General features: G+C 41.8%; 1 protein-coding gene across 12 annotated transcripts in view; it reads right to left on the bottom strand.

Annotated features, from left to right (window-relative positions):
• The window catches only part of LRMDA (leucine rich melanocyte differentiation associated), a 1290642-nt gene that overhangs the window by 506090 nt on the left and 766506 nt on the right, over nt 1–18046 (bottom strand). The window contains exon 6 of one of the 12 annotated variants that reach the window (XM_064269079.1): nt 5364–5433. The exons of the other annotated variants lie outside the window; for them this stretch is intronic. Coding sequence (XP_064125149.1) covers nt 5383–5433 — 51 coding nt within the window. The 3' untranslated portion in view covers nt 5364–5382. The remainder of the gene's footprint in view (nt 1–5363; nt 5434–18046) is intronic. 12 annotated transcript variants of the gene reach the window in all.

The following is an 18046-nucleotide window of genomic DNA, read 5'->3' as shown; positions in this document are numbered from 1 at the left end:
CTGAAGCTTGACTCCATCCACATCATTAAGGGCAACTTTTTTTTTTTTCTACTTTGAGGAAGCAGCTCTTCCCCAGTCAGATTTTGAGTGCCTCCCAACCTGAGGGGCTCATCTTCCGGAACTGTATCAGACAGTGTTCCACTACTATTCACAGGGTTTTCACTGGCTGATTCTTTTCAGAAGTAAACTGCCAGGTCCTTCTTCCTAGTCTGTTTTAGTCTGGAAGCTCAGCTGAAACCTGTCCGCCATGGGTGACGCTGCTGGTCTTTGAATACTAGTGGCATAGCTCCCAGCATCACAGCAACATCCAAGCCCCCACAGTACGACAAACTGACAGACATATGGGGGAGCTAGAAACTAGAATAAAATATCTGCAAAACACTTATCTAATACAAAGCTTATATTCACATGATATAAAGAACTGTCAAAACTCAACAAAAAGAAACCAAATAAGCCAGTAAAAAATGTGCAAAAGAAAATCTCAACAGACCCATAGCAAGTGAAAAGAATCAGTGATCAAAAACCTCCCAACAAAAACAAAAAACATTCTGGACTAGATGCCTTCACTGTGGAATTCTACCAAAAATTTAGAGAAGAACTGACACCAATCCTGTTGAAACTCTTCCAAAACATAGAGAAGAAATGAATACTCCCTAATTTATTGTACGACACAAACATAACCCTGATACCAAAACAAGACAGACACCACAAGAAAGAAAACTAGAGGCCAATATCCCTTATGAATACAGATGCAAAAATCCTCGACAAAATACTAGCAAACAGAACCCAGCAGCATGTTGAGTCCTGCACCATGACCAAGTGGAATTTATTTCAGGAAAGCAGGCATGATTCAACATTAGAAAATCAATCAACGTAATACAACACATCAACGGAACAAAGGAAAAGAACCACATGATCATCTCCATAGATGTATGTAGTGCAATGCATTTCTCTTTATATATGGCCTTTCTGGCCCTTGGTTTGTAGCTCTGCCAAGACGATTTGATAGGCCACAGTTTTGCAAAGGGTTTGGATGGTTTACTATGCAAATAAGGTACGTAAAACCCCTGCAGAGATTGGACTGTTTATCATGCAAATTAGGTGACTGTGGCCTATATGGGGGATTGGTCAGGTTGTGGTCTTTGTGGGATGAGTAGGCTTATAAAAGATCCAATCCCACAGAGAGACTGACCAAAGAGCAAAGCATCTTTTGGATCTGGGGTTCCTGCACTAAGAACCTTCTAGACCTATGTGGTCACTAAGGTTCTGTGTCAACTTGGCTGGGCGATGATTCTCGGTGGTTTGGCGGTTATGATGTAGTTTGGCAGTGTATAATGATGTGATATCTTCCATCATGATATTTGATATAATGTGATCCAAATCCATGATGGGATCCGCTGTGAGTAGCCATTCAGTTGAAAGGGAGTTCCCTTGGGGGTACGGCCTGCATCCAACACAGGTGGACATTCTGGTAAGGCTTGCAGCTGGCTGCTGTTCATCTGACCTCCAATTCTTGGGACTTGAGCTAGCAGCTTACCTGTCATATTGCCTGCAGATCTTGGGTTCATCAGCGCCTATGGCTACACGAACCAGGAGAAGCCTCCAACCTGATCCATGGGCTTGGGACATTCCAGCCTCTACAACCACGTCAGCCATTTCCTTGAGTATAAATCTCTCTCTATATATATACTTATATGCTTTACTGCTTTTGTTTCCCTAGAGGCTGCAGCCTAAGATAACCTAGGAGACAGAGAGAGTTACAACACTGGAGATGGCATGAGATGGTGCAAGATGGCATGAGACAGTGTGAGATGGCTAGAGGAGGCATGAGATGGCTAGAGAAGGCATAAGATGGCATGAATGGTGAGAAACAAGAGAATGGTGTGAGATGGCTGCAGTGGGCTTACTGGCCCACAGAGCAAGGTGGCTGCAGGGGGCTTCCTGGCCCAAGGAACAAGAGAATTGAGCAACTTCAGGCAGGGGGCTTGCTGGCAGAGTGGGGTGCCTCCAGTCACTTAATGGCAGAGCCAAAAGATCTATAGCACTTGCCTGAGCGAGGCCTGGTGGCAGATGCCAAGTCCCAGAGTGGCCCACAGCAGAGGTCCAAGCAGGGCCCAGCCTTCAGGCACAGCCAAGATACAGCTGAAAGTTGTCTTGGTTGGAAGTTGTCCTGATTGACAAACTGTATCCTGATCTAAAGTTGTAACCTGTTACTTCCCTAATAAACTGCATAATCCTGAGTACGGTCTGTGAGTTCTGTGTGGCTACTGCAATTATTATCGAACCCACCAGAGAAGTAGAGAATACTATTGGGGTGGACGGCTGGTGTCAGAATTGATAAAAATGTTGGAGAGTGGAGGTATATATGACCTCCAACTCATAGGAATCAGCTTTGGACTAATGGTGATTCTCATTCCCCCTCCTGAAGTTAGAGGACTTCTGTGACAAAATTAGATTTCAATGCAGAAACCATTTGATAAAATCCAACACGCTTTCTTGACAAAAACATTCAAGAAGATTGGATTATGAGGGAAATTCCTCAATATGATTCAGGGCATATGTGAAAAGCCAATAGCCAACAATGGGGAAAAACTGAGAGCTTCCCCCTTGAAATCGGGAACAAGATAAGGGCGCCCGCTCTCACTACTTCTATTCAATATTGTATTAGAAGTCCTAGCCAGAGCAATATAGAAGCCCTAGTGGCACAGTAGTCAAGTGCTTAGCTACTAACCAAAGCGTTGGTGGTTTGAACCCACCAGCTCTGGGGGAAAAAGGTGTGGCAGTTTTCATCTGTAAAGATTACAGCCTTGGAAACCCTATGGGACAGTTCTACTCTGTCCTATAGGGTCGCTATGGGTTGGAATCAACTCAACAGCCCACGAAAACAACAACAACAGCCAAAGCAGTAAGACAAGAAAAAGAATTAAAAGGCATCCAGATTGGAAAAGAAGAAATAAAATTATCTCTATTCACAGATGACACGATCCTATATATATGTGTATATATATATATTTTTTTTACACATAAATCCCAAAGAATCTACAAGAAAGCTTCTAGAGTTAATAAAGAAATTTAGCAAAGTTAAAGGGTACAAGGTCAACAGATAAAAATCACATGGGTTTCTATACAGCAGCAATGAGCAATCTAAAAGGGAAATTAAGGAAATGATTCCATTTACAATAGCATCTAAGAGAATAAAATACTTAAGAATAAATTTAACCGGGATGTGAAGGACATACATGATGAAAATTATAAAACGCTGCTGAAAGAGATAAAAGAAGATTTAAATAAATGCAAAGATGCTACGTGTTCACAGACTGAAAGACTTAATATTGTTAAGATGTCAATACTACTCAAAGCGATCTATAGATTCGACATAATCCCAACCAAATTTCAACAGCCTTCTTTACAGAAATGAAAAAACCAATCCTGAACTTTGTATGGAATGTAAAGAGGCCCCAAACAGCTAAAGCAATGTTGAAAAAGAAGAACAAAGTAGAAGGACTAACAATTCTTGATCTTAAAACATTTTATATACAGCAACAGTAATCAAAAAGCCTGGTACTGGTATCAACAGAACAGAATAGAGTCCAGAAATAAACCCACACGTCTAAGTGTGCTAAGTCCATTCAATGGGGAAAGAAAAGTCCCTTCAATAAATGGTGTTAGCAAAATTGGATCACCACATGCAGAAAAAGGAAACAGGACCCATGCCTCATGCCATACACAAAAACAAATTTAAAATGAATTAAGGACCTAAATGTGAAAACTAAAGCCATAAAATTCTTAGAAGAAAATGCAGGAGCAAGGCTGTTGGGTCTAGCTTTTAATAATGGATTATATAATATAATAACAAAAGCATAAACAGGAGACAAAATAAATAAATAGAACCTCAAAAAAATTAAAAACTTTTGTTCATCAAAAGACTTTAACTAAAAAGTGAAAAGACAAGCTACTGACTGGTAGAAAATCTTCGAAAATCATATATCCAATAAGAATCTAACAGACATAAAACTTGGACAACAACAAAATAGACATAAAACTACAACAACAACAAAAAGACAAATAACCCAATCATAAAATAGAAAAGGACTTGAACAGACATTTTACCAAAGAGGACATTCAAATGGTGACCAAACACACACAAAAAAATGCTCAATGTCATTAGCCATCAGAGAGATGCAAATCAAAACCACAACGGGACACCATTTCATTCCCACTAGGATGGCTAAGATTAAAACAAAAAACAGAAAATAAGGAATGTTGGTGAGGATATGGGGAAATTGGAACACTTATTCAGTGCTGATGGGAATGACAAATGGTACAGCCATTGTGGAAAACAGTGTAGCAGTTCCTCAAAAAACTAATAGCAGAACTACTCTATGACCCACCAATTCCACTCCTAGGTATATACCCAAAAGGCTTGAAAGCAGAGACTCAAAAAGAGACTTGTACACCAGTGTTCAATGCAGCACTATTCACAATACCCAAAAGGTGGAAACAACCTAAATGCTCATCAGTGTATGAATGGATAAAAAAAAATGTGGTACGTACATACATACAATGGTATACTACTCAACCAGTAAGAGAAATGAAGTCTTGATACATGCTACAACATGGATAGAACTTGAAGACATTATGCTGAGTGAAATAAGCCAGTCACAAAAGAACATGTATAGTATGACCTCACTTACATAAAAAGACAAGATCAGGCAAATGTATAGAGATTCAAGTTTATTAGTGGTTACCAGTGGTGAGGAGGGGGAGGGGTGGGGGGGTTATTCTTGTGGAGTGCTGAGTTTCAGTTTACAGTTACGGAGAAATCTCAGCGATTAAGGGTAGGGCTGCACAGTCAATTACTGTAATTGCTGTCAATAAGTTGTGTACCTGAAAAAAGGTGAACTGGTAAAAGCTGTGTGATAGATATTTTACATACACACAAAAAAGAGTAGCTCTGAGGCTGCTTACGTACAACCAAACACCTCAAGGGATTTGGTTCCTTGGTTTGGAGGTTTAGGGTCATGGCTTCATGGGATAACTGGCCTAATAATGTGTTTTGTACTCTGTTCTACCTTCTAATTCATTGCATAGTGCCTGGGGTCTCTTTTTTTGTTTTTTTTTTTAATTTTGTTGTTGTTGTTGAGAATATACACAGCAAAAAAATACACCAATTCAACAGTTTCTACATGTACCATTTAGCGACACTGATTACATTCTTTGAGCTGTGCAACCATTTTCATCCTCCTTTTCTGAGTTGTTCCTCCCCAATAACATAAATTCATTGCCCCATAAGGTTCCTATCTAATCTTTTGAGTTGCCGTTGTCAATTTGATCCCGTATAGATAGTTCTTAAAAGAACTTACTGCTTAAGTGCCTGGGGTCTTAAAGGCTTGCAAGAGGCCATCCAAGGTACAGCAACTGGTCTCTATTTGCCTAGAGAAACAGAGGAATAAGGGGAGTCAGGAATAGGAGGATATGGAATGTGTGGCTAATTGCCTCCATGAACAACTGCCTCCTTTGCCATGAGACCAGAAGAACTGGATGGTGTCTGGCTACCATTACTGAACATTTTGATCAAAGATTCTATAAAAAGAATCCTGGTCAAAAGGGGGGAAATGTAGAACAGATTTTCAAATTCTAATGAATTTCAGACAGGACAGAGGCTAGATGAATCCCCAAAACTGTTGCCCTGAGATAATCTTTAAACCTTAAACCAAAAATATCCACTGAAGCCTTCTTAAAACCAAACAAAGTGTACTTAATAAAGAATGTCAGCCTTGAACACTGTACACTTTTAAGACCTATCTATATGGAGACAAACTGACGACAGCAACTTGAAAGATTAGATAAAAACCTTAGGGGGTGGTGAGTTTATGCTAATGTGAGAAACAACTCAAAAGGAAAATGAGAACGGTTGCACAATTTGAAGAATGCTATCAATGTCACTGAATTGAACATACAGAAATGTTGAATTGGTGTATGTTTTACTGTGTATATTCTCAATAACAACAACAAAAATAAAATAAATTATTTAAGAAAAAGGACAAAAGATTTGCATAGATACTTCACCAAAGATGTACAGATTGCAAATATGCACAGGTAGCTTCCGATGTACAACGTATTCGAGTTATAATAAACCATACTTATGACTGTCTGTGTGTGTGTTTTTTTGTATGTCTTATTGTTAGAAATACATACTACATACAATGTTAAAATGTATCTGTAAGTTTATGTGTAATGTCTCCAAACCCCCAGAGACAAATAAGAATCAGATTTATAAAGATACTGATAATAAAAGGCAATAATAATGAAAAAAAAAAATGAGGCATTCAACTTACATCAGAATCAACTTACGATGGAGTGGTCGGAATGGAACCCCATTGTAAGTTGGGAATTGCTTGTATATGAACAGGTGCTCAACATTATTAGCCGTTAGGAAAATGCAAATTAAGATCACAATGTGATATCATATATACCTATTGGAATGGCTAAAATTAAAACAAAAGCAAAGACGACCAAACATTTACAATATCAAGTCCTGACAAGTATGCAGAACAACTGAAACTCTCAAAAACTGCTGGCAACAGTGCAAAATGGTACAGCCAACCACTTCTGAAAACAGTTTGGTAATTCCTTACAAAGCCAAACATACACTTAGTCCGAGATACAGAGCTCAAACTGCCAGGTATTTACTCAACAGAAACAAAGAAACAAAATCCTATATCTATAAACAAGTTTCGGGCTCAGAAAAAAATGTACATATATGTTAACAGCAGCTTTACTCATAATTACTAAAATCTGGAAACAATCCAAGTGTCCCCCAGCCTATGAGTGGACAAATGGTGGTACATCCACGTAACAGAATAGTAACCAGAAAACAAACCCACTGCCATCAAGTCAATTCCGATGCATAGCGACCTTATAAGGATAGAGTAGAACTACCCTGTAGGGATTCCAAGGACAGGCTGGTGGATTCAAACTGTTGACCTTTTGGTTAGCGGCCAAAGTCTTGACCACTGTGACACCAGGGCTCCAACGGAATTCTACTCAGCAATAAAAAGGAGTGAACTACTGACACATGCAACAACATAGACAGATCTCATGAATTATGATAAGTGAAAGGAGCCATACTCAAAACTACACATTGTATGATTCCCATCATTCCTCAAAAAGGCAAAATTTCAGGACTGGGTGACTACAAAGCTGCAGGAGGTAATCTGTTGGGAAGATGTAAGCGTTTTTTATCGATGGTGGTGGTAATGACCGGAATGTACATGTTTGCCCAAGCTCATGGAACTCTACAGTAAACAGGGTAAGTATTATCCTTTTGTAAATTATTCCTCAATAAATGACTTCAATATAATGTAGACTTCTCCTTTTCTCTATAGTACTGTCTTGGAACACTTGAAAATTGTGGTGTTGGCAAGGAATATTGAATATGCCATAGACTGCTAAAAGAACGAACATATACGTCTTGGAAGAAGTATTTGCAGAATGCTCCTTAGAAGCAAGGATGGTGAGACTGCGTCTTACATACTTTGGACATGTTGTCAGGAAGGATCAGTCCCTGGAGAAGGACATCATGCTTGGCAGAGTACAGGGTCAGCGGAAAAGAGGAAGACCCTCAACAAGGTGGATTGACACAGTGGCTGCAACAATGGGCTCAAGCACAACAAGGATTTAAGGATGGTGCAGGACTGGTTCTGTTGTGCATAGGGTCGCTATGAGTTGGAAATGACTTGATGGCACCTAACAACAACTGTCATGGAAAGATAACCATTTAGTGAAAAAAGCCAATGGCAGGGTAAAAGGAATTATAGATTTCTATGTATGGGAAAAACTGTGTGTGGGGGGTGGGGGGGTACACTATGTACATTTTTAGTTGATTAAGTGAGTAGTGGAGCGTGGTGTAAGGGGGGCTGGATAAGGGACTCTGGAGGTAGCGGGGCCAGTTATTTGAGGCAAACGTAAAGTAAATTTTTAACCAAGGCAGGATAAATGCCTTGAAGGGAATAAAAGAAGTACTGGAATGTATCAGTTGTTCAAATGAGGCAACTGAATATATATAAAAGATGACAAAGGAAGGAGAGGGAAAAGGTGCTCTCAAGTTCAAGGTGGAAATGGAGAATAGTGTACGTGGAAACTAATGGCCAGTGATGTGGTAAGAGCAGTTTCAGGTTTCTTCAAGCAGGGGCTATCCGGGGTGAGTCTTGAAGGACATAACACACGAGTGACAGGTTGGCATTTCAGGGCCTGTGGCACAATTTGGCTGCAGACAGGCAGTGAGGGGGTCTGCTGCTCAATGGGGCCCATATGTATAGTTTATGTTGAAAGAGAAGATGAGCTCACCAAAAGAGAAGGCTCAGAACAGGGCAGGGAGGAGAAAGGCAGTAAAGTGAGGAAGGAACAGGGCCTTGCGAATGTTCATATCAACAGGTGAAAGACAGACAGGGGCCCACAAAGGGGCCAGGAACGTTGAGAGAGGTGGGGAGGCCATGGGAATAATGCCATGACAAGTTAGTCAGAGGAAAGCATCACGAAGGAGGTAGGCAAGTGAACCTGGACTGAAAAAAAGACCCTAAGTGTTCCACATCAGTGGCTTTGGGGACCGCAGTGTGAAGAGAGTAGCAAGGAAAGGAGCCAGGCAATGATTTAGGAATGAAGTTATGATGCTGGAGGTAAAGGAGCTTGGATGAGGCTGTTTTTAAGTAAGGTAATGAAGGAAATGGAAAGACAGAGGAGAAAGAGGGGGAGACTGGAAGAGAGTTTGGAGAAGGTGGTAATAAAGTTAGGCAAGGCTTTCTCTTCTTTATTTAAAAAAAAAATAATAATAATCAATGACACCTCAGCTTTCAGAGGGAGAAGGAGCTGGTGTCAAGGAAGAGGGGTATGAGGGCCGGAGTGAGCTCACCTAGGAGGGAGACCTGCTGGCAAGAGATCTGATGGGAGGCGGAAGTGAGGACATCTCATCTTCCTCTACAGCAGAAGTTCTCAAACTTTCTCAGTTCACACTGTCTCAATCATTTTTTCACAGAGCCCATAGGCCAAAAAAAAAAAAAAACTAATAGCTCTATTTTATGGAACGAATTAATAAGGTATTTATGCCTTCACAGCTTAATACTCATTTGACAACAATAATATACATAAATTGAAAGAAAACATTTTTATTTCATTCTTACATGCTCACAATTACTTACAAAGGGGCCATGTGTGCCTGTCAGGCCCTGTACAAATTCCCAGAGCTGGGGGTCATTCACATGAGGCACCCACCCTCATTTCCTGTTCCACATTGATTTTCACACGGTACTTACTTTCTATCACAGCAACTGCCAAAAACCACAACTTTGCAAAGATATGATATCATGGAAAGAAATGATCTAAAGCAGAGACTGTGACCTACCTGAGCTGTTCATTCACACAGCATCTGACAGATGTCAGTACTGTTCCGCTTTCTTCAAACATTTACAATATCATGTAACATCCTTGGAGCCTTGGTGGCGCAGTGGTTAAGAGCTCAGCTGCTAACCAAAAAGCTTGGCAGTTTGAATCCACCAGCCACTACTTGGAAACCCTATGGGGCAGTTCTACTCTGTACTACAGGGTCATTCCGAGTTTGAATTGACTCAAAGGCGACAGGTTTGGTTTGGTTTTTGTAGCATCTGTGTGAGTTTGCTGCAGCACCTTGGCGGGCGGTGGGGTGCTCAGCACACCATTTGGGATGATACAGGGCCTCCTAAGGTAGGGAGAAAGATGTTGAGAAGGCTGGTACCAGATGGCCCAATCTCAGAAAAGTAGGCCTCCAGGTCATCATCAGAGTGGTTCTTCAAGCAGCCCTTATTCCATTGATTTACTTTTATGATTTAGGATCTGAGAGCCAGAAAGGTGTGCTACGCAGATACCTCATTGTAATGCCTCTATAACTGAACACAATTTCAGGATGACCAGTTCTTACCATCCCAGCTTACCTGCAGGGCGTGAAAGTTCTCAAGTAATTTGCCACATGACTCATTAACTAGGGGAAACCATTTAAGCAAACACTAGTTAAACACTGACCAAGGTCGTCATTTAACCTTCAGGGGAAAGTGAACCTCGACCACCTGCATACGACCAAATTGTGCCACAGGCCCCAGGAATGCCAATAACCCACTCCTGAAATATGTTCTAGCATGATTGGCTCAGGGCCCAGAGAGGCCAAGGAAGGTCAGGAACCAGTGACTATGTATGTATGTGGGGGTGATATGGGTGGGGGCATACCAAGGAGGGAGCACCAGTTGGCTGAACTTGGGCTGAGCTGAGCACCCAAGTTGAATAAAAGTCAGCCCATGAGGGTCGCCAAGGAGGGCTAACAAGGAGTGAGGTATACAAATGCCGTGAGGTCAACCTTCCACATGACTCAGACCTCATTTTATCTAGGACGCTCCATTTAGTTTCTGTTCCTTCAATTAAAGAGATGTAGGAGAACTTATGAGGAGCCCAGGTGGTGCACTGGTTAAAGTGCTCATCTGCTAACTATAAGGTCGGTGATTTGGACCCACCAGCTGCTCTGTCGGAGAAAGATGTGGCAGTCAGCTTCTGTAAAGATTTACAGCCTTGGAAACCCTATGCGGCAGTTCTATTCTGTCCTCTAGGGTCACCATGAGTTGGAATCAACTCAGTGGCAGTGGGTTTTGGTTGGGCTGAATGTGTAGAAATTCACCTTCCACATGAGAGACCTGGGTTTGATTCCTGGCCAGTGCACCTCAAGCATAGTCATCACCTGTCTGTTAATGGAGGCTTGTGTGTTGCTATATGTTGGAAGTTTCAGTGGAACTTCCAAAATAAGATGGACTAGGAAGAAAGGCCTGGAGATCCACTTCCAAAAACTCAACCAATGAAAACCTTATGGCTCACAACAGCCTGATCTGCATCTGACCACGGAAGTGGTGCAGGACCAGACAATATCACTCAGTTGTCCATGGCGTCACCATGAATTGAGGGATGACCTGAAGGCAGCTGACGAAGACAAAAGGAGGACTGAAAAAAGTGCAGAGAAAAGGTCAAAAGAAAGAGAATCAGTCTTTATGAAAAAACTAATACAGCTTAAGTTCAGCCCATAAATTCAGCCAATAAAGAAGGGCAATGGGTAATTTACTATATATTTCACACACACATACACATCCACACCGTGTTTCTTTCAGGAGACACAGTCAGTGAATGATACTAGCACTTATTGAGTGCTTGCTATGTACCAGATAACTTGCGTCTCTTAACCAGGATCTAGTTGCTGTTGAGTAGACTCTGACTCATGGCAACGTCACGTGCATCAGAGCTAGAACGGTGCACCACAGGGTCTTCAGTGCCTGATTTGTCAGCGGTACCGTCATCCCTCGGTATCCGTGGGAGGTTGGTTCCAGGACACACTGAGGATCCCAAAATCCTCAGATGCTCAAGCCTCTTATATAAAATGACATAATATTTGCATTTAGCCTATGCACATCCTTCCATATACTTTATTTTCTTTATTGTGCTTTAGGTGAAAGTTTACAGAGGAAATTAGTTTCTCATTAAACAATTAATATACATATTATTTTGTGACACTGGTTGCCAACCCTGTGATGCGCCAACATTCTCGCCTTCTCAACCTCGGGTTCCCCATTTCCATTCGTCCAGGTGTCTTGTCCCTTCCTGTCTTCTCATCTTTGCAAAATTTTGGGTTGGTGTGCCCACTTAGTCTCGTATACATGGTTGAACTATGTGCGTTATTGTTTATTTTACAGGCCTGTCTTCTTTGGCTGAAAGGTGAACCTCAGGAGTGACTTCAGTGCGGAGTTGGAAGGGGGCCCAGGGGCCACACTCTTGGGGTTTCTCCTGTTTCTGTCAGACCAGTCAGTCTGGTCTTCTTTTGTGAGTTTGTATTTTGTTCTACATTTTTCTCCTGCGTTTCCTCATGTGTGTCTGTTAGCCACCTGAATGTCCTCTTTGGTGTAGTGTCTGTTCATATCCTTTACCCATTTTTAACTGGATTATTGGTCTTTTTGTTGCAGATGTGTTAGATTTTCCTGTAGATTTTAGAGATTAGACCTTTGCTGGATATGTCACAGCAAAACAATTTTTCCCAGTCTATAGGTTCTTTCGGTAAAGTGTTTTGATGAGCATAAGTGTTTAATTTTTAGAAGATTCTAGTTATCTAGTTTATCTTCTGGTGTTTGTATATTTTTAGTTATGGTTTGTATCCTACTTATGCCATATTTTAGGGCCCCTAGCATTGACACTATTTTTTCTTCCATGGCCTTTATAATTTTTGGTTTTATATTTAGGTCTTTGATTCATTCTGAATTAGTTTTTGAATATGGTGTGAGGTATGGGTCCTGCTCCTTTTTTTTTTTTTTACAGATGGACATCCAGTTTTTCAGAAACATTTGTTAAAAAGACCGTCTTTTCCTCATTTAATGGATTTTGGGTCTTTGCCAAAGATCAGGTGACTGTAGGTGGATGGATGTATATCTGGGTTCTCAATTCTGTTTCACTGGTCAGTGTGTCTGTCATAGTACCAGTACCAGGCTGTTCTGGCCACCATAGCTGTAGAGTAGGTTCTGAGATCAGGTGATGGGAGGTTTCCTAATTTGTTCTTCTTCAATAATGCTTTACTTATCCAGGGTCTCTTTCCTTTCCATAAAGTTAATGATTAGTTTTTTCATCTCATTAAAGAATGATGTTGGTATTTGGATTGGGATTGCATTGTGTCTGTAGATTGCTTTGGGTAGAACTAACATTTTCACCATGTTTAGTCTACCTACTGCTAGTAAATAAATGTCAATATTTTGCCTGATTTGGTTAAAATACTTCCAATATAGCTAAAACTCAGTATCCCATTCCATCTACCTCTCTTCTTCAGAAATACTAACTATTCTGGGGTTAGCAGGTAACACTTTGGTTGGAATCATTTCCTTCACAGCTATGCATCCATGAACAACACCAACACGCCAAACCAGCTGCCATTGAGTCGATTCCACGCAGAAAGGTGCTCTACAGTGTCTTCAGTGGCTGATATCTTAGAAGCAGATCCCCAGGCCTTTCTTCCAAGCGCCTCTGAGTGGGCTTCAACCTCCAGCCTTTCAATTCGTAGTCGAGATGTTGGTGCCACCCAGGGATTCTCCCATAAACAATACATATGAGTAAATGTATTTATATAAATAGGATTGTACCAGAAGTGTATTTCTGCAACTTGTTTCAATGTGATATTGTATTTTGAGATTTAGAACTTGTTCATTTATTTTAAATGTTGTATAGTATCCCATTATATGAATAAATCATTTTATTTTCCTTTTCCCTTATTGAGGATGGCTGAGAACGTCTATGTTTAGGCTATTATTCACATACATTCTAACAGCCGTACGCACATTTCCCAGGGTGCCGTATGAGTATCTTACTAGGGCTGGTGCAAGAAGTCAAACTGCTGGAACGCAGGTCTTACTTATGCTAAGTAGTGCCAAACGGAAGACCAATTACCAATTCACAATCCTACCGGTAATGTATAATTGTTCCCCTTTCTGCACATTCTGGCCAAAACTCTTGTGTTATTACATTTTAATTTTTTATAGTTCAGAGGGTATGAAGTTGTATTTCACTACTGTTTTATTTTGGCTCTCCCCAAATAATGACGAAATTGAATATCTTTAGGGAAAAAACACACACACACAAAAACAACACATAACCACCAGTTGATGGTGGTGGCAAGGCTGGATAGGGTAATGGGGTCAGATTTTCTATCCTGGTCTCTCTGGCACTAGAATTCTTCTGAGCCTGTACATAATTTGGTTTTTCACTACGGGGCTGCCTAACTCAAAAAAGTCAGTATCATTGAGTCTTTCTTCATGTCTAAGATCAGGCTAAGCTGTGCAGTGGAGAAAAAAAAGAATAAGACAAAGTCCTTACCCTCAAAGAACTTACAATACTATGGTGAAAAAAAGGCCATTACACACACAGACACAACCAACACAAGGATAAGTGCCAACAAAATAAAGTAGACAACAACTATACTATAACCCGCTTGAGAGCAAGAAGTGGATTTTGTTCCCACTGTGTTTCCAACTTCCTGGCTCATAATGGCCCTCAGTAAAGGCTTGTTATGGGTTGCTGGATGACACAATTAAGTGCTCGGCTACTAACTGAAAGGCTGGAGGTTCAAATACACCCAGAGGTGCCTCAGAAGAAAGGCCTTCATGATTTACTTCCAAAAGGTCACAGCCATTGAAAACCCTATGGAGTATAGTTCTACTCTGACATACATGGGGTCGTTATGAGTCAGAATCGACTCAAGGACACCAGGTTTTTTGTTTTTTGAAGGATTTTTAAATGAACAAATGAAGAGCTATAGATGTTTGAGTCACTGGATGAACCTGGACTGAAGCAGTGACGACAGGTTGCATAACAGTGGTGGGTATGGGATGTGGACGACAGAGTCAGGTAAGAGGGGCAGAGGTTCAGATCATCTGGAATATACACCAAAGTCCCATTCCCACAGGAGAAGCAGGAGAGTAGTGTAGTATTGATAGTAACAGCTAATACCTTTATAGGTCTTTGCTATGTACTAGGATACAATGTGGTCCCTGAGTAGTACAAATGGTTAAGCACTTAACTACAAGCCAAAAAAAAAAAAAAAGTTGGCAGTTTGAACCCACTGAGAGGCATCAAGGAAGACAGGTCTGGCGGTCTGCTTCTAAAAGGTCACAGCCTCGAAAACACTACGGAGCAGTTCTACTCTGCACCCATGGGGTCGCCATGAGTCAGAATCAACTTGACGGCAACTATCAACAACGACAAAGGACATGATGAGTATTTGATAAATACTGTTTCATTTAATCTTCGCAACAACCCAAAGAAGTAGGCATATTATTATTATTATTCCTACTTTGGAGGCTCAGAGATTAAGTGCATTGCCCATGGGTCCGCAGTTTGAATGCGAAGAGCCAGGATTTAAGCGCAGGTCCTTCTCGCTCCAAAGGTCATGTTCCTAAGCTCTCTTTTATATTGCCACTCATAAGCAACCTCACAATGAAATGGCTGCTAAATAAGCCATATGTCCCCAAATACAGCTAAACGAGCCTGGCTACCTTTTAGCCCGCAGCAAGACAGAGCTACTGCTTCAGAAAACAAACCCATCCTCTAACCCAGGGAGGCAAGCCAGGCAACCAGCCTGGTCCCCACTGCTTGGAGGGACTGTTCTGAGCCCAGAGACGTTCCCCAGTATGTGGACTGCTTAGAAAGAGCCCGTGTTCCAACTTTCCAGGTATCTCCTGACCTCCTTCCTCCCCGGGAGTTCAGTTTATTTTCCACTGCCAACACTGTCAGTGACTACACCGAAAAGCTGTGTCAATCGCTTCTTTGTCTGAGGGAAGGACATTTATCATTTGCTGTTCTAAATCTGAAAACACCATAACCAACCCGTGGGCGTCGGCTCACATTACACTCTGTAATTTCAGTTAGTGTGTTAATGGGAAAGACGCATTAACATTCTGTTTGTGGTTTAAAATACATATTTACACAGTTTGACTTTTCATATCCCCAAACTTATAATTTATCCATCATTATGTTCCATATTCTCTACTCTTAAACACTAACTGCCCTCGTTTAGGTGACGAAAGACGGGGAGGCAGCTGTGGTTGTTTCGTGCATATGGGAAGCCCATCATGTCAGAGCAGGGCAGCTCACTCTCACCCAGTGGTTGTGGAAGGAAAAGGCTCTGGCCCAAGTCTCAGAGTTAATGGGTTCATGCAGAGCTGTCGCCTCCAAACACAACAGGCAGGACAACTGAGATGCTGTCTGAGGCCAGAAAGAACCACAGTTCTGGCTGTGCATACCACAAGCTCTGATTCCCACCAAAAGTGACTGCCGAGGATCCCAGGGCACCGGTAAACTCCTTTCTCCTTAATCTTTCTATTTGTTTTCCTGTAAAATGTCTTCATTTTCTACCAGAGCGTTTAACCTTGCCAACTCATTCTTAAATCACAGGATGTTTCTCTGTATGTCCAACGACAGTCAGGAAAAGGGGGGAAGCATTACACAGTGGAAAGGCCATAGGCTTTGGAGTCAGGCAGCCCTGGGTTCAACTCTCAGCTCTGCCACCTACCAGCTGTAGGGACTTTGGTGATTTCATCTGTACACAGGAGGCGTGGGAAGCTACCTCGTGAGCAATATCTGTGATGAGTATTTTACGTGCCAGGACACGGCACTCTAAACATTGCCTCTCATTTAGTTCTATTACAATCTTGTAGAGAGAGTGGCAAGAAAAGTGTCTTGCCCAATGACTTCCACAGAGCAGGAAGGTAACAAACGCTTGGTGCCTTCTGAATTAATCACAGGGTCAGGGGAATTGTCACACCAAAAGTAATGAGAACAATTAGGAGGACTTTCGTCTAGAAAGAAAGTCAAAGACTGAGAAAGGATCCCAAGAGAATTAATACAATCACAAAGAGGACAAATAAAGGGAAAAAACTTGTTCACCCTCTCCTAGAATATGGGAAGGAGGAAGAGACACTGCAACTTAAGGGAGGGAATAAATTCCAAGATGATGAAAGAACTATTTTATCGACCTTGTAAACTCATTGCTCCCAGAGTTGTACAGGCTGAAATGACCAATCTATTCCAAAAAAAGTTTAAATAAACTCACCACTGACAGAACTACAAGGAATTGATTAGCCATTTACAAAATAAGTAATCGGGGAATAAGGTGGTTTGCCCTGTGTCTTCCATCAGAAGGCCTGCATTCCCCTTGGCCCATCTTCCCGTTCAGATATTGTATGCCAGCCCCTAACTCACATTCTATTCCCTTAGGGCCTTCCTGCTTTTTGGCAATCAACTAAATCCCCACCCTCAAAGTTTCAAGATATAATCCCTTCAAAGAGTAGACAAATTTTAATAGAACCCTCCTAGAGAGAAATGGGAGTCCCTGGGTGGTGCAAATGGTTAACACACTTCACTGTTAACCTAAAGGTTGGCAGTTCAAGTCCACCTGGAGGCACCTGGGAAGAGAGGCCTGGTGACCTACTTCTGAAAAGTCAACCACTGGAAACCCTACCCTCTGCCATCCATGTGTTGCCATGAGCAGCAACTGGTTAGAGAGAAATGAGCCCTTCCTGAATCAGGAGAACAAAGTTTTACAGGGAAGAGAGAAATACATTGGGGAGGGAGCACCTTCTCACTCTGGTCATGTGGCACCGGGACAGAAGACGGCCACAGAGGGACCTGAATGGAGTGTCCTCGCTGCCATGGCCCTGTTACCCACGCTCTGCTAGATTACTTTAGAGATGGGCCACTCCCTTCTCCATCAGACTTAGGTACCACTATCAGACAGCTGTAGTGATTAGAGAGTTCTTTCTATGAAAAGCGAAGCCTGTGTCATTCAGCAATGATGTAATGATTGCTTGTTTATCTTTTCTTCTGGGCTTAGGTCTGAGACCCTGCATCATTGTTTGGCTCATTGGACCTGTTTCTGGCCTCTGGCAGTAGGACAACAGACACTGACACCCTCCTCCATTTGAAGTCCTTCAGGTATCTGAACACAGCTCCTCTCATATTCCCCTGTGCTCTTTCTTCTCTGGCTAAAGGTCCTCAGCTCTTTCTACAGGTGCTCTGATGCCTGGCTTTGAGAGTTCCCAAACATCCTTCTAAAACAATCATATGTGGCTGACTTTGCAAGAAGATGGGAATTTTTGTCTCCCTTGAGGCAATCACCAGGATGGGGTGTGGGATGTAAAACAGCATCCTAGAAGAATTTCCAGAGAACATGAGGGCATAAAGCTAGTGTCAGAGCATCTAGGAAGCTTAAAGATAATCCAGTCCCCACTCTACTTTGTAGAAAGGAAGTGTTAGGTCCCGAAGGTCACAGAGGGAGTAAGTGGCAAACTTAGTCTAAAACCCAGGCCCTACAATTCCTAAGTCACAGCAAATTGTTCTGCTCCACACTGCTACCCTGGGTGAAGATAGTCAGGACCTCATCCCTATGTCTTCTCCTGCTATAAAAGGAACATTCCTAAGCAATTCCTCCACCTGGCACTGGGGTGCGCTG

This window comes from Loxodonta africana, chromosome 16 (assembly GCF_030014295.1).
Source record: "Loxodonta africana isolate mLoxAfr1 chromosome 16, mLoxAfr1.hap2, whole genome shotgun sequence".
Taxonomy (NCBI): domain Eukaryota; kingdom Metazoa; phylum Chordata; class Mammalia; order Proboscidea; family Elephantidae; genus Loxodonta; species Loxodonta africana.
The sequence above is the reverse complement of the archived record's forward strand: the minus strand, read 5'-3'. Positions and strand labels throughout refer to the sequence as shown.